This window comes from Neoarius graeffei, chromosome 2 (assembly GCF_027579695.1).
Source record: "Neoarius graeffei isolate fNeoGra1 chromosome 2, fNeoGra1.pri, whole genome shotgun sequence".
In the NCBI taxonomy this organism is placed as follows: domain Eukaryota; kingdom Metazoa; phylum Chordata; class Actinopteri; order Siluriformes; family Ariidae; genus Neoarius; species Neoarius graeffei.
The window spans coordinates 56,273,200-56,295,295 of record NC_083570.1 but is presented as its reverse complement, the minus strand read 5'-3'; the positions used below and the strand labels follow the sequence as shown (position 1 = coordinate 56,295,295).

The window sequence follows — 22,096 nt, the reverse complement described above, 5'->3', positions numbered from 1 at the left end:
GGTCATCACAGGGCTGACACATAGACACAGACAACCATTCACACTCACATTCACACCTACGCTCAATTTAGAGTCACCAGTTAACCTAACCTGCATGTCTTTGGACTGTGGGGGAAACCGGAGCACCTGGAGGAAACCCACGTGGACACGGGGAGAACATGCAAACTCCACACAGAAAGGCCCTCGCCGGCCACGGGGCTCGAACCCAGGACCTTCTTGCTGTGAGGCGACAGCGCTAACCACTACACCACCGTGCCGCCCCTTTATAGATCATGGGAAGAAAAAAAAAAAAAAAGACTTGAGCATGAGGTCTTACAGTATATCTGATCCAGTTTCTGTTGGTGATGCTCTGTTCCAGCTGATCAAGCACACTGTATGTGTGTGGAAATGCAGTCCGGTTCCAGCTCGTGCTTTCTTCTTAGCGTCATTGTGGCATTTATATGCTACGCAATGAGGCATACGTATTTAAAAACTGATAAATTTGGTAAAAATTTGTAAAACTAAATATAAAAAAAAAAAAAAAAAACAGTCGAGTTGCTCCAAGCGACCACTACATGATGTCATCGCATATGTCACCACCGCAGGAAGACCATCTGGCGTCTTCCCCCCCCCAAGAACAAAAGTTACATTTACAAACTGACAAGACAAACTCAAATCAAGGAAAAATTCAATATCCACAAGGTGGCAAAGTAAAAATTAAATGAACTCTCAATAACAGGACAACAGAAAGTGGAAAAATAAATAAATACAATAATAATAGGAATAAATGAATAAATAAAATACATTATGCAATAATTGAAGATACAGAGAGAGACAAAGGGTAGCATCACTACTCATAGATCATGCCAAACTCGAATACAGGGAAATTAGTCAGTCAATCTGGTGTGCTGGTAGATTTTCCATATAAATTAAAAACGGTTGCCATATTTTGTAAAAAGTCTTATTTTTCTGCATCCAATAAGTTAGGCGACTCATTTTAGATTTTTCGGATCACGGATCCGCTGACGGCAGTTAAATACTACCGCTAGAAAAAAAAAAAGTCTGTGCGTATTTTTATTTTTACCACCGAAACGTACAAAAAGAAATGTTAAAAAAAAAAAAAAAGTCACATATTTTTCTTGTAACAGCACTGTATCCCTGGTACTAGGTCATATTTCTTTAAGTATTAGAATCGCAAATACACGACAGTGTGTTGTATATAGGCAGATTCTACCATAACAGAGGCCAGTTAAGTCCCATCTCCTTAAATTGCTGAATTGATTATTTTGATCATTCTATTAAAGGAACAGTCCACCGTATTTCCATAATGAAATATGCTCTTATCTGAATTGAGACGAGCTGCTCCGTGCCTCTCCGAGCTTTGCGCGACCTCCCAGTCAGTCAGACGCGCTGTCACTCCTGTTAGCAATGTAGCTAGGCTCAGTATGGCCAATGGTATTTTTTGGGGCTGTAGTTAATGCGCTGCCGAAGCGCGCAGAAGGTGTTAGTACGCCTGTCATTATAGTGCGGACTTTCCATAGCATAGAAAATCGCTACGTTTCAATTTGTGTAACTGAACTTGTTTCATATCACTGGTCATATAAACCTATGTAAACAGGAAAAACGCGGAAGGGTTTGGTCGCATCTAACTACAGCCCCAAAAAATACCATTGGCCATACTGAGCCTAGCTACATTGCTAACAGGAGTGACAGCGCGTCTGACTGACTGGGAGGTCGCGCAAAGCTCGGAGAGGCACGGAGCAGCTCGTCTCAATTCAGATAAGAGCATATTTCATTATGGAAATACGGTGGACTGTTCCTTTAAGTTTTTCTAGTAGCATTTGGGGTCTTGGACATTCACAGTAAATTTTAGGACAGTAGTCCTGGTAACTAACTAATAAAAGCCTGACATGACAGACATGCTAAATGACAATAGAAACACATCGGTTTCTATCATCAACATCTGACAGACAAACTAACGTCTACCGTCATATTCTGACAGACGCTCTAGATGACAATAGCAACAAAACTGTTTCTTACATTATTAATCTGACAAATTTAGTAATATTAAATACCTCATCACTAGAACCAAATAATAAAATAAAATATTGAAATAAAAAAAGATAAAATTTATTTTCAAAATTGAAATATCAACAATAATTGTCAGAACAGTGACGATAGACACGACTGTGTCACTTTCGCGGGGAAATAACACATTGAAACGGCCTGTCGGCTGAAAGGGTCGCAAGTGGCTCTGATTTATCTCAACTTACGATAGTTTTCCTCCAGAAAATTTTAAATATGAATGCACGAATATATTCTCAATGTTTCTATCGTCAAAAATTTCTATCGTCAGGATAGCTGACTGAAAATCTTACCTTGATTTATTTGATGAAATCTAGCTGTCAGAACTCCAAGTCTTGCCCGGAAGTAAATGTCTGCTGTCACAAAAATCATGCGCAGTAGAATTTCCTCTTTGCGTCAGTCAACATGTGCGTGGTGAGGGCTTGAATTTTGCTATCGTCAGGTGCGTTTGACTGACAGACTGACGATAGCATTTTTTAAAAAATAACTGTGGGCTTCTCTCGTGAACGAAATAGTTTTTTCGCTGTTAATCTATTTCAACTCTATCTGTTGGCACCCAAAAATTCTAAAGCCTGCTTCCACACGATAACTACCAAAGATCCATAATGGCCGAGTCTATCGTCAGGTCATCTGACAGAAATTCACTGACGATAGCAACAGGGATAATGAAAGGGATTTTTCAAATGGGAGTTATGTCTGTCAGATATGTCAAAGAAATAGAACTTTATTCTTTAAAAATCTTTTATTGATATACTCCGTGTATTTTTAAATGACATGTGCTGTTTTAGAAGACCAAATACCATATTTTCAATCTTGAAAATATTACCTCATTGAAAAAAGGACAAGAAAAATTTCTTATTTTGTGAGCAAATGGTTAATGGATCCACTTCAGCCGAGTCCGAAAACGAAACTATTTACGACACTGAGTATTCACTTGAATGTTTTTATGGTATTTATGACCGCTTTACAACACTGTCAACCTTGTGCTGACCGTGGCTGACAGCATGGATTCCGAGCTATCGCCTCAACTGTACGTAAGCATAAAGTGTCGTAAAGAAAAGTCTTTTCACTGTCTCATTAACCAAAACATGGGCGATTTTGTCTCTCAAGCGTTGAAAGTAAACAATGAAAAGATCAAAATCTTTGGTTCTCAGAAAGAAGGCGGTGATGTAACGAGCGCGATGCCGAATATGCCTGCCATAACGTTAGTTCGCAATTTTGGCTGCAAGTATCTGACTGTGGAATTAGAAGAGGATGGTGCCGCAGAGAGTCCTATCGAATCAAGTCGCACAAACGTATCAGCCTTCGATGTGCTCATGAGAGCTCAACGGTCATATGACCACATACCTTCAGAGAAGTAAGTACTGGAATGCTAGTCCGTGTTATAAACTTATACACAAGAACACACACACACACGTGTGTATAAAGTGTGTCTCTTGAATTTAAATTATTTTATCATCTTAATCCGACGGCGGCACGGTGGTGTAGTGGTTAGTGCTGTCGCCTCACAGCAAGAAGGTCTGGGTTTGAGCCCCGGGGCCGGCGAGGGCCTTTCTGTGTGGAGTTTGCATGTTCTCCCCGTGTCCGCGTGGGTTTCCTCCGGGTGCTCCGGTTTCCCCCACAGTCCAAAGACATGCAGGTTAGGTTAACTGGTGACTCTAAATTGAGCGTAGGTGTGAATGTGAGTGTGAATGGTTGTCTGTGTCTATGTGTCAGCCCTGTGATGACCTGGCGACTTGTCCAGGGTGTACCCCGCCTTTCGCCCGTAGTCAGCTGGGATAGGCTCCAGCTTGCCTGCGACCCTGTAGAACAGGATAAAGCGCCTACAGATAATGAGATGAGATATCTTAATCCGACATTGAAATTTTGCCATGCAAAAAATAAATAAATAAATAAAAATGGACAAGGACACTTTAGTTCGACTGACATCAAAAATGTGTTGAAAAAAATCCATGAACCTAAAGATAAAAAAATGGGTGGCCTTATTTTCTCTACAGGCACACAGCTACTGATTTCACGAAGCCACATTTTAATGGTGTGTGTGTGTGTGTGTGTGTGTGTGTGTGTGTGTGTGTGTGTATCTGATTTCCACTTTATTGCAATACATTTCTTAGCAACTGTCAGAAGGATTTCTGTTAGTTTCTTAGCATAATTTGTCTCACCCATCTGGCATTTTAAAGAAAATTCATTTCTCTCAAACGCTATTTGGTCTCTGAAAATGGTTTGATTTTTGAAACCTGCGATTACTTTTACTGAAAACAAGTTTGAGAATAAATCCGCTGGAGGAGCCTTTTAAACAAATTTCATGATTCAGAGAAATATCAGATGGTTGACTAGTTGAGCGTCGGCCTTGCAAGGTTCAGGATGTTGTTCAACAGTAGATGCCGTTTGAGCCATTTTCAACCCGTAAAATGCAAATTAAAAAAAAAAACCAAAACCATTAACACCAGGACTGATGTGCTTCATCACAGTACGGTCATATCATTTAGTTTACAGCTCACATTTAAGTGTGCAACACCTCTAATATCAAAACACGTACACAGCTGTCAACCACTGGAGAATAAGACTGGTCTTTTTGGGTATTTGAGTGATCACGCATAGCAGCCTAGTCTGATATTAAAATGTGTAAAAGGTTTGCAGGTCTGCGCATCAACAGGAATAACACATCTGTGAAGAATCTCAGTCATCCAGGTACATAGTAATCTGTGGTTGGTAGAAGAGAGCAACTGGACTTGCTTGAAAAGTCTTGAAGACGTTTCGCCTCTCTTCTACCAACCACAGATTACTATGTACCTGGATGACTGAGATTCTTCACAGATATGTTTCTACGCACTTTGGGATGAGTTCCCTTCGACTGGTGCGGGAGTATGAGAGGACTTCCAGAAAACTGGCAGACATCTTAGCCAGAGAGGATCGTTCATTATTGTCAACCTGGAACGACCATCACTGAACAGAGGTGGGTGTCTATGACATCTTTTATCAGCCACCTACAATGCAGCCATCAGCATTCTGATTCGGATTCTATGATGATCCACGAGAGGATAAATACCTGATACTCCCTATTAAGGCCAATTTATGCTGACAACGCAGTCCTCGCAGATGGCGTTGCAGATGGCGTCTGCGAAGCCCCCCCCTTCGCAGACGCTCTGCGCGCACCTCCCAAAAATTGTGACCACCGCAGACAAGAGGGCTCTGATTGGTCCACTCTACATCCGCTGTACACGCACTTCCACTTCCCTACTTTCCCGGTTTGATTTGTTTTCACAACCACCATTTTTAAAAACACGAGAGCAGCACGAAGAACGGTTGATCGAGGAAGTACATACATCTATATGACTCCAGTTCTAGTCATTATAAGTAACCGGAGGATAAACACTCCACTAACCACACCCACCAACTACTCCTAGCGATTTCGCAACTTCGCGCCCCCTTGCGTTGTGGCGGTGAATAACATCGCGCATGCCTATTACTCCCCGCTCAACGATAAATTACAACTGTCTGCGAAAAGCTATCTGCGAAAGCCTTGTTGCAAGAGCATGCAGAGGCCTTTAGTCAGACAGAACTGAAGAAGCCTTTCGGATGAGAGGTGAAACGTTTTAAAGAATCTTCAAGCAAGTCCAGTTGCTCTCTTTTACCAACCACAGACAACAAGAGTAACCTGCAGGATTATACACGGATTTCAGCCAGGTATTAAAAAGGAGTTTTTCAGAGACTCAGATTGTTGGCGCGCCCGCTTCTAAGATGCACTATTTCGAAAAACGAACGCATTGTCGAGAGGGGCAGGGGCCAATATGGACGCGAGCATTTTATACCCTATTTGGAACGTTTCGTGGCGTATTACTCAGACCCTCCAGGATTTCGCGATGTTGCGATTTGCAACTTCACCGCAAATTCAACCAATCCCCGCGAATTCAGGGCGGTGTTGCAATTATATCCAATCACCGCAACTTTCCTGCAAATTTGACCAATCGCTGGTGTCGTCTTGAGGTGACGTCGACAAACTACCTTCCGCCTTACTTCCAGTGTTGCCAGATTGGGCGGTTTCCCGCCCAGTTGGGGGGGTTTCAAGTGCATTTTGGCGGGTTTTGAACATATTTTGGGCTGGAAAACGTCAAGGCAACACTGCTTACTTCCGTGTTTCCGTTCAAGAGAAGCAGCCTGTGCGAGTCAGTGTTTATGTAGGCTTAAATTCTGTTACTGAAAGTGTGTTATGTTTACAGTGAAGGACTGTGTGCACTTTACATTATTTTTTACTTAATACAAGAAATTAATGGATGCCAACATTTTTGCCAAAATGGTATTTTATTTTCCATTGTTTAGGCAGCTTCAGCATCATACTGTGAGATTCTGTTCAAATTGTTGTTTTTCTTCTATGAAGCCTGAGCCATTTATTTTATTAGTTTATAATTATTGTTTAATTTAGTCTTCAGGAGAGACTGCCTGCACACAGCACTAGTATTAATAGTTTTTTTTCTTACATGAAAGCCGAGGCATTTATATTATATTTGAAGGTAACTTCTTGTTGTGCTGTGAGGTTCTCTGCACTTTAACTTTTGAACCAACAGGTGCATTTGGATCAGTAAAGCCTATTTTTCTGCATTTTTGTAGTCCTGGTAATCTTTATATTGGTAAAGTTGTTTATAGGACCATCTCTCAGTGTCTTTTTTTTTAATCAATAGTTTTTCAGTAATAACTTAATATTTAACATATCACTCAATTTTAAATCACAAAAAGAGAAAATCGCAACAATTTCTCGCAACTTTCACTTCCTCCCGCAATGTAATCACAACAAAAACCTAAAAAAACACCGCAACTTTCATCGCAATTTTTTGGAAAACCCCCCGCAACATCAGACATTTTAGCCCGCAACAATCACAAAAAAGGCCCGCGGAATCCTGGGGGGACTGGTATTACTTGACTTCATGGTCTCAATATCGAAAATCTTGCACAAATATGCAGCTTCCAACATAATTATCTGGATATTCAACAGATTTCAGCATCGGATGAATTTGTTTTGACCGCCGCCATATTGAATATATGTCGGACCCGTTCGTGTATTTACGCCGCCCTGTTTGTAGCATCCCAAGCGAGCAAAACCTGATCCAAGTCTTTCACTAGGTGGCGTCTTACGGTCTATCGTATGTACGAATATTCGAAAGAGACAAGAAAACATGGATAAGAAAAAAAAAGAAAAATACATCTATTTTGTCATTCTTCGGCAGAGAGTACATTCACCTGAAAAAACTGATACCCCGATACCCAAGGTAATTAGTCATACTAGATTTACAACATCAACTACTACAACAGCAACCACTACTACCACCACCACCACTACTGACTACTACTACTCCTATAGACCTACACCAAACTGAAAACAAGTTAATAAAATAAATTATAATTTACAAGGAGGAGATAATATAGATGTGATATATAGTGGCCTGTGGTTGAATTCCAAAATATTGCCACTGATTAAACAATACCTCAATATATTTGGTTGAAGCATTGATTTTTGTCATCTACATTGCTTCATATGGCTTCTAATACCAAAAAAAAAAAAAAAAAAAACAGCCCCTGGGCTGCCCCAGCTGTTCATTGGGCTCGCTTCGCTCACTAGGTTCACTTCAACTGAAGGATTGTAGAAATGGGCCCCTGTTTTTTCCCCAGGAGGGGCCCTGTGGGCCCCTTGACCTGCAAAACAACCCGAGTCTCTGGTTTTTATTTAAAAGTAGACAGCCCTTTGATTTCATTAAAAAAAAAAAAGGTGAAATTTAGCTCCCTCTGAAATTTGGTCATTGTGATATACAGGGTGTTTCAAAGAATGTGATATTATTTGAGATGTAAATAGCCCAGAAACTACATAGTCCAGGCAAATGAAACTGAACAGGCTTAATGTTGAGCAGTACAAGATTTATTCCTCAAAATCTGAATGAGAAATTCAAAAGGTATGTGGATTCCATGAGCGATTTCACACATTTTCAATATGTGCGCCGCCTGACACACACACAGCCTTCCTCTTTGAACTTTTTGTGCCGTGTCCAAATCTGCATTGCAGTTGGTGCATTTTTACAGAATTCTCTCATAAATACACGCTGCACAGTCTTGTTCCACTGTGTTCGAACGTACTCTAACACACAAAACGCCTTTTCTTTTCCAGTGAATGGCGTTTCTATAGCCTGGGCCCGCCCATCCTAAGCGTGACACAACACGAGGGCCTGTTCCGAGCTTAGTCTGGCCAGGCAAGCTATCTCCAGCTCTTCCAAGCTCCCGAAAAATCGGGAGCCAATCAACTTTGAGCATCTCCAACGGCCCTGGGTAGAGGCGTGTTCAAGGCAGTGACGTAGTAGAACTGCGACCGGAAGCCATAGATTGTTTACAGAATCTATGCCGGAAGCGCTTCATTCACATCACGAACATGGAGCAGCGGCAAGCCTTTGACACAGCGGTAGATGCTGTATTGAAAGCATTCAACGGGAAGTTCTCATTGAAAACAGAGCAAAGAGCAGCCCTGGAGGTATTTATTGAACGGAAGGCCGTTTTCGCCTTGCTCCCGACCGGCTTCGGTAAGAGTTTAATCTACCAGTTAGCCCCGTCGCGTCACATACGTCAGAGGAAAGAGTGATGTGATTGGTTTAAGCTTCGTCACAGCCTTTTCTGGCTTCGACCAGTAGCAAACAGGCATTTCAGGGAGGTGGGTCAAGCACGCCCTTTGGGAAACGGTTGGGCTTAATATCTTGGCCAGACCAATGCTCGCAGAGCTTTGTCGCGTTAGCCAGACTAGCGTTTCTATACCTAAAAAGTAGTGCTGTCAAGCGATTAAAATATTTAATCGCGATTAATGTCACGACCGTCATAGTTAGCTCGCGATTAATCGCAATTTAATCACACATTTTTGTCACATGAAAAACCATTGTAATTCTCTTATCAGCATAAAAAAGTTAATGGGCTTGTTTTGTACCAATGTTTTTCTTATTGCAAAGCATAGCACGTCTTGACACAGCCACCGCTAACTGAAACCTAAGCTGAGCACCGGGGCTCTTCGTCCCGAGACTAACAAGAGAACCATGAGTGAAGTGATCTACTGCTTGAGTTAGTCTATCAGAGAGACAGGTTACACAGTGACGGTAGGCTTGACATGCTTGATTATAATATAAAGTACACTATTATATTAACTTTAAGTTGTTCGTTGATAAATATTGCATTGAATCTGATCTTTACTGTTTCAGCGCACTTAACACATTTTGTACTTTTACACTTTCTGCCTGTTGATGCGTCGCGCTGTCCAATCAGAGGCGGCCAAATTTGCATATTACAGGAAGGATTTCTGGGATAGCATTGAGTTTACAGTTCAGAGGGATCTGGCTTCTTTAGACGCTGTCTTCTTAAAACTGAATAAATATTTAAAAAGAGCCAAATGAGCCAGTCTTTTGAACGGCTCTTTTCAAAGAACGGATCACAAAGATGCGGATCCCATCAAAGAGCCATAAATCCCATCTCTACTAGCGCGCCCTGCCCGCGCTGGTTCTTTGGGGGGAGGGCAGAGGACTCTGGCTGTGCGGGGCATTACAGTCTAGCTGCTATCGGTTTTCTAAGCAAAGTCTCTGTTCCAAGTTCCTGGCAGTTTCAAAAGCTTATGAAAAACCTACATCATGTCACAGAGCGTTAATCTCGCTATAAAAAAAATTATCGCCGTTAAAATTGAGTCAAGTTAACGCGTTAATAAACGCGACATTTTTGACAGCACTACTAAAAAGATAAAAACAAAAACACATTCGACATAAAATTGACCTGTTTCCACACATGCTGTTAAAATTTGAGGTCAATTGAACGAGAATTGCCAAAATTATTAGACTCTGAAATGATATCAAAATTTTTGAATCACCATGCATGTTTATTTCTGTAATAGCTTTTAAAATTTAAAAAAAAAAAAAAGGCCATTCTGTGTAGGGCTGTGCTCACAGCTCGCGATACTCGATCATGCACGATTTTCAGGGGTACGATACGATATCGTTTACTCACTTGAAAATCGAAAATCCCATATATGACACATTTCATGCATATCTCCCGGTTCCGTAGCAGGTTATCAATTTTCACTTGATTTAAAGCATGTTTCATGCCAGAAATCGACGGAAATTCATGTTTGCGACCTGTTTCAACCAAAAACGTTTTTTTATTTACAAATGGCGCTTCCAGTTACTCAGGGCATGCGCACTAGAAATGAGCCTTTTTTTCATCCAAACTACTTTTTGAAACCCTCATTCTGATTGGCTGGTGTATTATAAGCCAGCCAATCAGAATCAGTGTCTTAAGGCAGCAGCATGCCGTAATGGCTGTTTGTTGTCTAATTAGTATCCAATATCTCTGTCATTTGTGCCTTTATTGTCCGACTTTTGTTATTGAAACACAACAAATGACGAAGTAGATAACATCTTTAGACATTTGGTGACCCAAATCTGAAGTTTGCTTGGATAATATCAACTGGAAGTGGCTCAATCGGTATGTTGTCATCAGTAGATTAAGTTTCAATGCGCTCTGCTACAGACGCCGCAAGCCGCTAATTACCGTACGTCCCCCATGTCTCCATGGCCTCGTCTTGAGACTCATTGATTGAATAATTTTGGCGCCAAACGTATTCGCGTCCTCTGCTTACAATACATTAAAGACATCGTTTAACTCGATATATATGGTACGATATCGTGAGCAACTGATGGCAAACGAGCACAGCCCTAATTCTGTGGCTGGGAAGTTATTTAATTTGAGGGGATTCCTGAGCAAATCACGCGCATGAAATCACTCGCTTTGCGCAGTCAAGCAGACAGAGGAAGCCCGTGTGTGTGCATGCGCCTGATTACCTTTGACGATGCACTGACTGTTCCATCATTCTGTCGCTAAACGAACAGCTGATCACACCGAGGTGCTCGCTGACCGCCGATATTTATTAGTTTGGTCCTGCGTTTCCTTTCCTTCGCAACATAACGTCTTTTCTTCTCGCTTTTCATTACTGTAGTCGGTCTTTCACGTTTCATTCGCACACTCACGTCCTCCATTTTTCTCTCCTGTTTCTAATTTGTATCCCACAATGCCTTGCGCAAACAGGGAAAGCCCACCATGTGATGCATGACGTAGAATCTTGAATTGGGTCATGGTGAAGCAGGAAAAAATAGCGGAGAATTTAGGGCCACGTGGCTGTAAATTCATTAACTGTTCTATTTTAAAAACCCTAATAAAATTGCAAGTCTGTGATTCGAATTCAGTAGCTTCCGGTCCACTAAACAAAAATAATTAGGTGTCGGGGAAAATTCTTTTTAGGACCTACACTTAATCTGAAAGGCAGTACAGCTGCCTCTTGAAATATTTTGTTAATTTAACCCTATGAGTAGGGCAGCACGGTGGTGTAGTGGTTAGCACTGTCGCTTCACAGCAAGAAGGTCCGGGTTCGAGCCCCGTGGCTGGCGAGGGCCTTTCTGTGTAGAGTTTGCATGTTCTCCCCGTGTCCGCGTGGGTTTCCTCCGGGTGCTCCGGTTTCCCCCACAGTCCAAAGACATGCAGGTTAGGTTAACTGGTGACTCTAAATTGAGCGTAGGTGTGAATGGTTGTCTATGTGTCAGCCCTGTGATGACCTGGCGACTTGTCCAGGGTGTACCCCGCCTTTCGCCCGTAGTCAGCTGGGATAGGCTCCAGCTTGCCTGCGACCCTGTAGAACAGGATAAAGCGGCTAGAGATAATGAGATGAGAACCCTAGGAGTATAGCTGGGTACGGCCACTCCTCGTTAATCTGTAATTCTATATCTTTTTAATAATTTGCAAAACAGAACAGTAGGCAATAATAGAAGCTCTGTGCTCCTGATCAGAAGGTTGCAAGTTCAGTTCCCTGAGCACAAGCTGCCACCGTTGGGCTTTTGAACAGAACTTTTAACCCTCAGCTGTTCCAGCAGCACAATCCCATGGCTCACTGTGCGTCCTGACCTCAGCTTCCTTCCAAACTGGGATTTGTGAAGAATTATGCTGTATTGGAAACACTCGTGTGTTTCTAATAAAGGCAATAAAGGCAGCCTTCCTCACTGGCGCAGCCCTTTGGAGTCTTTTCCTTGTTTACAGCGTTGTGCATACGACCGCTGCTTGTGGATTTACGCTTTACGAACTCTACAGGGAAAGTAAATGCATTTCTGCTTTTCATTACTTTAACTAGATTAGAGCTGGCACAAGCCTGGCTTCAGCTTCCTGTGTGGCACAATTCCCACCATGTTCATTCATACAACGGCACGGCCAATTAGCGTTTCCTCTGCTAGCGAGCACACTCTGGAGCATTACACGCCGAGAACGTTTCGAAAAATAAACGAACCTTTACCGAGACATCGGAATAACAATCATTCTTTCCCCTTTACGTTGCTCTTTAGCCTGATGAACATTATATTACAGCTTTTGTCAAGTCTTTCTGGTCCATTTAGCGTTACATCTGATTACGGACTAATCTTGTTCAGAACATTACAAATGCAACTTTGCTACATTTCAAGGTTTAAAAAAAAAAAAAAAGACGTATTTCTACAATACATTACTGTCTTGCCTGGGAATGTGCGCACACCTTTCCGGAAGGACACAGAAATTCTCAAACTGATGGTTAAGTCATTTGTGTTCTTGTACTGCCGAGAAATTTTTAGCACAGCACTGCTGAACTCTTGAATTTGTAACGGGGCTGATATTCTAATACAGTATCACATCTAGAACACCACCACCACCAACCTCACATTGACGTATATTGCCCCTTTTCCACCAAATCAGTTCCAGGGCTGGTTCGGGGCCAGTGCTTAGTTTGGAACCGGGTTTTCTGTTTCCACTGACAAAGAACTGGCTCTGGGGCCAGAAAAACCGGTTCCAGGCTAGCACCACCTCTCTGCTGGGCCAGAGGAAAGAACCGCTTACGTCAGCAGGGGGCGGAGTTGTTAAGACCAACAACAGTAACAAGACCGCGAAAGATCGCCATTTTTAAGCGACGAGAAGCAGCAGCTGTACAAACGCGAAGTCATCCATTATTATTATTATTGTTGCTGCTGCTTCTTCCGTGTTGTTTTTGCTTCGATATTCGCGCCAAGGTTTATGCAAACGTAGCAACGTAACTGACGTATACAGCGACGTAACTGACGTGGCTTCCCTTAGCACCGCGAGCTATGGAAAAGCAAACTGGTTCTCAGCTGGCTCGCAAGTTGAACGAGTTGTGAACCAGCACCAGCACTGGCTCCGAACCAGCCCTGGAACTGATTTGATGGAAAAGGGGTAAGAGGGAACTAAATTTCACTGATTTTATGAAATTGAAAAGCCGTCTAGCTTTAAAAACGTTGGCGTAGGCAGCACTTCATTTTAAAAAAACACCCCACACAACAGAAGCCATTTACACAACTGGGATCTGAAGAGTTCATGTTTTAATGCTTGGGCCACACTATAAAACCTATACAAACCGACATGGCACTGAAACTGTGAGACTCCAGACATAATGACAGATTTCAGGTTTTTTGGGGTTTTTTTTGGTCTTGGATGATATTTTGGTCATCAAACCGCCACGCTACGAGATTTTCCCAAAATAAAACCCCGCGCACTTCCAGACCATGCTCACGAACCCAAGCAACGACCCCCAATTTTTTTTTTTTTAAACTTCAAATTAAACAAAAACATGGCTGACAACAGTTCAGCTCAGCCGTCATTGACGATCCATCTGAAACCACTGGTTAGCGGAGTAAACTTTAGGTGTCTCCCGAAGAAGCTTTTACAGTAGGCAAGAACATCGGCGTGCAATCAGAGGCTCATCTCCGTCTGCTGGTGAACATAAGCTGTGTTTATGTTAGGAGGACTCCTGGGATGCGAACTATCTCTGGAAGACAGAGTACAGTGTGTGCTGTGTGTCAGTGCGAGCCCAGAAGAAGGAGAAAATTGTATGACAGGATGCAATACTGATTCTGTCCAGAGCAGAGCTGAGAGAACATCTCTCACACACACATAAAGGGACATCACTCTGGCTTACACTATTCACCAAGTTTTAATCTGACTTCATGGAGAGCTGCTCTCTTATAGCAGTGTGTATATAAAGAACTTTTAGAAAAACATCCTACAGCTGGAGCAGCGACTCTCCTCTGGGACACCAGCATCAGCCAGCTCACGTCCCCAAGATATCCAAGCTGCTCCATCTCGCCACGAAACAAAACAAGACCACGCATGGCCCTTGCACTACTGAAATCTGCTTTGTGGCTCATATAAGCTACAAACGGAGCAGCCCCGACACTACTTTTTTCCTAACCCCGTCCTCCTGACAGGCTCAGGCCTCCGTACTGACAACTTGTTCCGTACAGCTCGCTTTATCCACTGTCCAGCCATGACATCACCGCGACTAAAACCAGAGCTCTGTTCCAGCTCAATACACCATTAACACTACAGCAGCGCTGCACAATACACCGTTTGTTAGCTGTTATTTAAATGGCCTTTGCAATAGCGATACAATGTGTGTGCGCGAGTGTGTGTGCGTGCTGCAGCTGTCCAGATGACTGCTTAGGGGTCACCAAGATTCAAATACGACACTTGTATTTCATACATCAGGTTTTATTTCTGCAAACAATTACTCTTTTGCCCGTGTCCTGCTCCCGCACCACGTTCTATTTTCCAGCTGACGAGAGTTCTCCGCTAGGCCTCTGGTACTGACTTTCTCTCCTCGTGTGTGTGTGTGTGTGTGTGTGAGATCTGACCAAATCAGGCCAAAACAGTGGACGCACATTTGATTTGTAAATAAACTTCAACTTGTGTATAACCGAGACATTTTTGTATCATAGCATTAAAATGGGGGGGGGGGGGGGGCGGCGACATCACTCTAAACAACATGCATGTTAATTTCTATAATTAACATGGTCTTCATTTTGCATAAGGCCATTATTAAAAAATGTTCTGTTTCCGGTCCACCGGCCGAGCGAGTGCCGTTTGTGCGGTTGAATTTTTTTTTTAAACGCCGGTTTTGACATTTTTTTTGGGTTCGTAAATCTAAAATCGAACTCGACATTTCCGCATTCCCAGGGCTTTCCACTAAGGCTCATACTAGCCAGCCATGACAAATAAGTAGCCAGCCGGGGGGGGTAAACACAAAAACTCCTGTGCACGCAGTTCCCAGGATTAAATGTATTTTCCACAGACCATTTATTTATTCACTTTACTCAAATACAAAGTAAAATGGCAGTAAATCATCTTTCTTTTCTTGTGTATTGCATCATGAGGCGTTCCTGGCTTGTAAATCTCTTATTTTCGGTGCATGACACATTCACGCAGCTGAGCATGCTATGAATTAACAACGACAACGGTCTGCAGTGGGGGCTACACAATTACACACTCAGCCAACATTTCTCCATTTGTGTATGAAAATACACTCCAACCACTCGGTTTGGATTCATTTACAACCAACGGTGTCTTTTGATGCCAGCACGTAACTGAACGAGAGAAGACTGGTTTACCGGAGACCAGTGGCGGCTGCTGGTTTTTAAAACAGGGGAAGCCCATTTTACGCATTCATCGTAAAACCTGTAGGCCGGATATCAAAGCATAGAAAGGTGTGCCCCATTAGCATAGTGAACTAGACAACCCTACCTAGTGGCAGAAAGTATTTTTCCTTGTACATTTCATGTTATAGTCTGGCTTGCCAGGCTAGTGCCTCATATCCTTAATCAAAAATATCAAACATCCAAAAATCACTGGCTATTCAACGAAGAGCCTTGAACATCATACCCTGATATGCAACACAGAGTCTTTAACACAACACCCAGCTGTGCAACACATCCTTGAACATCTTCTGCAACACAGTCTGGAAATTCATAACCAGGTAGGCTATGCAACACACAGAACCTTGAATATTATACCCAGGTATAACCTATAACACAGAGCCCACCATTCTCTTAACATTACTGAACAATATACACACTTCACATTCATGAACATGAACACTATTTATACACAAATTCTGCCCTCCGCTCCTTTTCCAGAAAATGGTCTGTGACCCTGTCATACCAGCTGGTTGTGCTTTCCAGAGACTTCACCAATTTCTGTTAGCAGCTAGCACTGCAGATCCCAATAAGGCTCAAGCTAGCCTACAACCAGATTGAACTACAAATGAAATAAACGAGTGAATTCGCGAATGATCAAACTGATAGAATGGATGAAAGTTAACGGAGCACAACGAGTAATATTTACATTTATTTACAGAGTAATGTACAGAGACATCAATGAGAAGAAACGTTTATATGAAAAGAAATTCGGACAGCACTTTGGCACACGGCTACACTTTCTCGACATCCGCTATCTGATCATACTTCCGTGTTCCTCGCCGACGCTGAAGTACAGAGCCCGCCCTCCTCATGTCTTTCAAACACCACCTCCAATAATCCTTCATCAGCCCGGCTTCTTGTCCCTCCCACTGTCTCGTTTAGTCCCAGAGAAGCCCGGCTTCCCTGGAAGTGACAATTTTGTCGATTTTAACCAATAACAACTAGCCGAAATTGGCTGTTCAGAGCCGTCTCGTAGACTGCAATGGATACCCGGCTGCCAGCCATAGAGCCCATTGAAATAAGAAAGGTTACAGCCAGTGTTGCCAGATTGGGCGGTTTTAAGTGCATTTTGGTGGGTTTTGAACATATTTTGGCTGGAAAACGTCAGCAGTATCTGGCAACGCTGGTTACAGCCTGGCAGCAAAGGTGATTCTCGTAGCGAACTGCAAGTTCGTCAGACATCACTCAAATAAGTTACAGGATAGTTATGAACGTAAATACAATCTTGGGCATATATTATGTTATGCAAATTATTGTTTTAATGAGAATTCAATGTCATAGATGCCGCAGTTTGGGGAGAGAATTTTAGGGGAAGCTCGGCTTCCCTTGTTGTCTCTGAGAAATCGCCCCTGCCGGAGACAAAATAAGCGTTATCTCTGCTTCTGTTCCCTCCGACACACTACTGCCTCCGCCGAGTGCGCGCACACTCTGAACTGAATCAGCTCTGCGCATGCGCCACAAAAAAATGGCAGCCACCATGAAGGAAGGAGAGCCGGAGTTTTCAAACATTTGCTTAAGTGTGAAATCGCAAAATGGTATTCTAGCGAACAACAAAATAGTAAAGATTCAGAAAAACAAATCATTCAGTGATCATTTTAATAGTGTAATTTCATCCGAACTAGGCCTAACGCTCGATTTAGAACTACAAAAAGTCCGTGTGTCGGACATTTTAAGTACCTTTGTAAAAGTTTTGCAAATGTTGCAGTCAGCATTTAAAATGCTAACTTAAAGTTTTTGTACAAGTTTCAGTTGATTAAACTGTCATTTTATTAAGTGTCTCTGCTTTTGTAATAAAAAAAAAAAAGTACTGAAAGAAAAAGCAAACACAGCATTGCGATTTCTTATCCATCCATATATTAAAAAAAAAAAAAAAATCCCTCCCTTCCTACTGAAAATTTTTTTGCTCACCCGGTGGACAGGAAACGGATTTTTTTTTTAAGGATGGCCTAAGGTTCCAAAGCATCAACTTCTGTGCCACTATTGGCACCAACACTTGCTATCTGGTAGATCGCTAACTAGCTGAGCGAAGTCTTTGCTGTAAATCAGTGCCACTGTGTCCTACAGCTACACTTTGCTCTGGAACTTTGACTCCAATGGTTGCACTCTGTACGACTTCCGTGTTGGATTTCTCATTAATAAGACCATGAACAATGACCGAGAAAAAGAATCTTAACCTCTTTTTGCTTTAAGGAGCCAAAAGTGCAACCTGACCACTATTCCTTACGCTCAAGTTCTCCTATTGTCCTCCCAACATGCTGGGTTCATGACAACCTGGAACTGGGAAATCTTAAAAGCTCCTACTTCCCACATTGGAAGGTTCACGCAAACTCATCGGTCTGAAGTCAGAAAATCAAACGAATACTCGCTGTAAACTAAAGTTCAACTTGAACTGAAGAGTTGTTTGATTAAAGCGGATGTGATAATTCATTGGTAAAAACGCTGAATGTTACACGACAGAGCGGTGTGGTGATGATGATGATGATCTTGCAGAAAGCCAAATCATCAAGATCACCCAGTATTTAGTGACTTCAAATATAAAACAACTGATTCAAAACCTTATTTCTTGTTCTTACTCATCACTTCGAGCACTGCCATCGTGAAGGACCCACAACTTCGAGAAGTCTGAGCTCTCGAAATATTTTCCGAGTAGGAATTACGAACCGGAAAGCTGTTCAAATGGATCGTTCTTATTGGGAATTCGGAAACGATGGAAATTGCTGCATTCATGGGGTCTTGTAAGCAGTAACTTGCAAGCTGTAAGGATGTCATTTCCTACCTCGATCCCTTCACATTCGATGTACAAAGTGGGGGAAAACAAATGAAAGCGTGTCAGAGCATGTAAAGCTCAAACAGCTACTTGAACCTCACTTTTACAGTTTCAGGCCTGAGTGGCTCCTGGTTCTGTTCTTCTGGAGTGACCTTCAAACATTCATGCAACATTTTAAACAGAAACTGCACCACAGCAGCAACAACAAGACGCAAACTAGCTAACGGTAGTTATACAAAGCGATAACCCTGACATTTATCATCACTTTCTCACGGTGGTGTAGTGGTTAGCACGGTCGCCTCACAGCAAGAAGGTTCTGGGTTCGAACCCAGCAGCCGGTGAGGGCCTTTCTGTGTGGAGTTTGCATGTTCTCCCCGTGTCTGTGTGGGTTTCCTCCGGTTTCCCCCACAATCCAAAAGACATGCAGTTAGGTTGACGTGGGGCGGCCTTGGGCTGAGGTGCCCTTGAGCAAGGTACCTAACCCCTGACTGCTCCCCGGGCGCTGTAGTGTGGCTGCCCATGGCTCTGGGTGCGTGTGTGTGTGTTCACTGCTTCAGATGGGTTAAATGCAGAGGATGAATTTCACTGTGCTTGAAGTGTGCATGTGACGAATAAAGGGTTCTTCTTCTTAGTATGGATAGTATAGATTTAACTGTGTCTATATATTAAATGGACCACGAGTTGGCCTAGTGGTTAGCGTGTCCACCTCTCGATTGGGAGATCGTGAGTTCTACTCACGGTCAGGTCATACCAAAGTCCGTCATAAAAAAAAATGGGACCTACTGCCGTCTGGCAAGGCACGCTGCAATACAGATGCGAGTGGTGAGTCAAACTCTCGCGGTTACCAGAGGACCAGCCCCCCACTGTAACCCTAGCTATGTAATAGGCGAGAGGCCGAGGGCTACGGAAACGGAGATTGGCGCCACCCTATGTGCCACATGGCGTGGGAAAGACTTTGACGTATTAATGGATAAAGCCAATACTGCTATGCCACTATGGGTTCGAGGTCACTTTAAATGGGAAATAAATAAATAAATAAATAAAACTGGTATTTGACAAGGACTACCTCAAGTTAACAAACTGATATTTCAAATCGAGGGGCGTTTTCTGTGGCTTTTACTGGTTGGAAGTGAGAAATTACAATTTGCAACCTCACCTTGAACACAGCATTATGCTGCCTTCACTAGCTATTGGAATTACGGTAAATACAAATTACCAAATTTGAAGTTGCACATGAAATCCCCCTCAACTAAATTTCAAGTGGGAACTTCGGAAATAACTTTGATACCCAAGTCGGGACGACCTTCAGCCTTTGAACGTAGCAGAGAAGAGGATGCTTTCAGTAACGGACGTTACATAATCGTTTATTTTTAGCAGCACAACTATCGTTAACTGTTACTCGTGTACATAATCTAATCTGCAATCTGTGTACACTTTACTTGATAGCAATCTAGTCCCTCAAGATTATCTCGCGTCCGCGATGTCATTTCGCTCTGACGACTAAGCACTTGAACGAGACATACTTGGAATTCCAACTTCCCGAGTGGGAAGGCAGACTTTCTAACTACCACACGTCCTCCCTGTGACGTCAGTCTGGCACACAACTCTTCTCTCAGAGCAAGAACAAGAAAAAAAAAAAAGCACCAAAGAAGAAATGCACAGCAGAATCATCAAACGCAAGAGAAATATTTCAACATAAACATATTTCAGTTGCTTCATGATGCACTTTTCACTTGAATGCAGTTTTGACTGCTCACTGGTGAATAAATAAATAAATCACACATTAAATGCTAATCATGAAATTTATTTTCGTGTATTATTCTTGAAGAGGTTTATGTGAAGCTTGGAGACTTTAAGAAGGGAAGAAGACAGGATCTAGCCTAGCTTAGCTTATACTATAACCACAGCTATTCTGGTTCAGTTCTTAAAAAAAAGAAACAGCCCTGCCAAAGAAAGAAAGAAAGAAAGAAAGAAAGAAAGAAAGAAAGACAGACTGCTCCCAAACTCAGTAGATATTAAGGTAGAAAGTGTTCGATATATGTAAATACAGTGTGTGTAGGGGAAAGAAGAAAATCAACAATGAAAGCGTGGTGTTTGTTGGGCTGCGATCAGGAATGTGCTGAGGGCGGATCACAGGGTGGATCATGACTTGCGTTCTAAACACATGAGCAGATCGATACAGATACAGGCTGGAGTTATTGTGTTTTCTTTCATGTTGTGCTGAAAAGTAACACAGTGTCTGTCTGTTTCCTGAGACTCTTTACTCCTCCAGACACAACTTTGAAACATCGGATCAGAGCCGCTCTAACTGGACTCCTGTCTCTCAGTGAGGAGAAGGAGCTCCGAATAAACACCTCACTTGTGTTGGTGAAGGAGGAAGTGAGTGTGAGAGTCTGTGTGTGTTTGTGAGAGAGTGAGTGTGTGTGTGTGAGAGAGAGAGAGAGAGAGAGAGAGAGAGAGAGAAAGTGAGAAAGAGTGAGAGAAAGTGAGAAAGAGTGAGAGAGAGAGAGAGAGAGAGAGTGGGTGTGACTGAGTGAGTGAGAGAGAGAGTGTGAGAGTGTGTGTGAGCGTGAGTGTGTGAAAGTGTGTGTGAAAGAGTGTGTGTGAGAGAGAGTGAAAGTGTGTGTGAGAGAGAGAGAGAGTGAAAGAATGTGTGTGAGTGAAATAGAAAAAATGAGTGTGTGGGAGTGTGAGTGAGAGTGAGTGAGAGAGAGTGGGTGTGACTGAGTGAGTGAGTGAGAGTGTGTGAGAGTGTGTGTGAAAGTGTGTGTGTGTGAGAGAGTGAAAGAGTGAGAGAGAGAGTGAAAGAGTGAGAGAGTGAAAGAGTGTGAAAGTGTGTGTGAGAGAGAGAGTGAAATAGAAAAAATGTGTGTGAGTGTGAGAGAGTGAAAGTGTGTGAAAGAGTGTGTGAGTGAAAGAAAAAAAATGAGTGTGTGTGAGAGAGAGTGGAAGAGAGAGAGAGAGAGAGAGAGTGGAAGAGTGTGTGAAAGTGTGTGAATGAAAGAGAAAAAATGAGTGTGTGAGTTTCTCTCACACTCTGTGAAAGTGTGTGTGTGTGAGAGAGGGAGGGGGTGTGAGAGTGAAAGAGTGCGAGTTCCTACTAACCTGGTGCAGCGCAGTGAGTCCGTCCACGTTCGCGTGGTTGATCTCGGCTCCCTGTCTGAGCAGCTCCGCCACTTCCTCCCGGTCCCCGGCCGAGCAGGCGGCCATAAACACCGCGCCCTGCGCGAAGCGCACTTTAGCGGACTTCACAGCCCGAGTCCGCATCTCAGCGCCGGTCCGGTCCGTCTCCGAGCCCTGCCACCGCCGCAGCTGATCCTGACGCCGCTGCTTCGCAGCTTCGGACCTGGAACGGTCAGTGGCCGCCATCTTCCCCCGTCTCTCCCGGCAAACCCGGTTTATTACCCAGCGCGCAGTGGGCGGGAGAGATGCGGACTGCTCCGAGTCAGGAACTCTCTCTCTCTCTCACACACTCTCTCTCACGGAGTCTCCGCAGGTCCTGGAGTAGAGAGTGCTCCCCCTCCCGGAGGCCGGCGCGCACTGCACTCCCTGAAGCCCCGCAGCCGGCGGCTGTCCCTGAGGGCGCAGAGAGTCCCGGGGCCAGAGGGCCCCTCCGCGCTCACACTCATCCCACTGAACAGCTACACTAACACACACTGACACAGAGCCGTGGCGTGTTTTATTTTATGGCTCCTACATT

At 43.2% G+C, this 22,096-nt stretch overlaps 1 protein-coding gene across 2 annotated transcripts in view; it reads right to left on the bottom strand.

Moving 5' to 3' along the window:
- The window catches only part of zmp:0000001167 (protein phosphatase 1 regulatory subunit 12A), a 77,136-nt gene extending 55,268 nt beyond the window's left edge, over window positions 1-21,868 (bottom strand). Inside the window, exon 1 of one of the 2 annotated variants that reach the window (XM_060914472.1) lies at window positions 21,502-21,868. In XM_060914472.1, coding sequence (XP_060770455.1) covers window positions 21,502-21,765 — 264 coding nt within the window. In that variant the 5' untranslated portion in view covers window positions 21,766-21,868. The remainder of the gene's footprint in view (window positions 1-21,501) is intronic. The other variant, XM_060914471.1, reaches the window with a different exon arrangement.
- Between the last annotated feature and the right edge of the window lie 228 nt (window positions 21,869-22,096).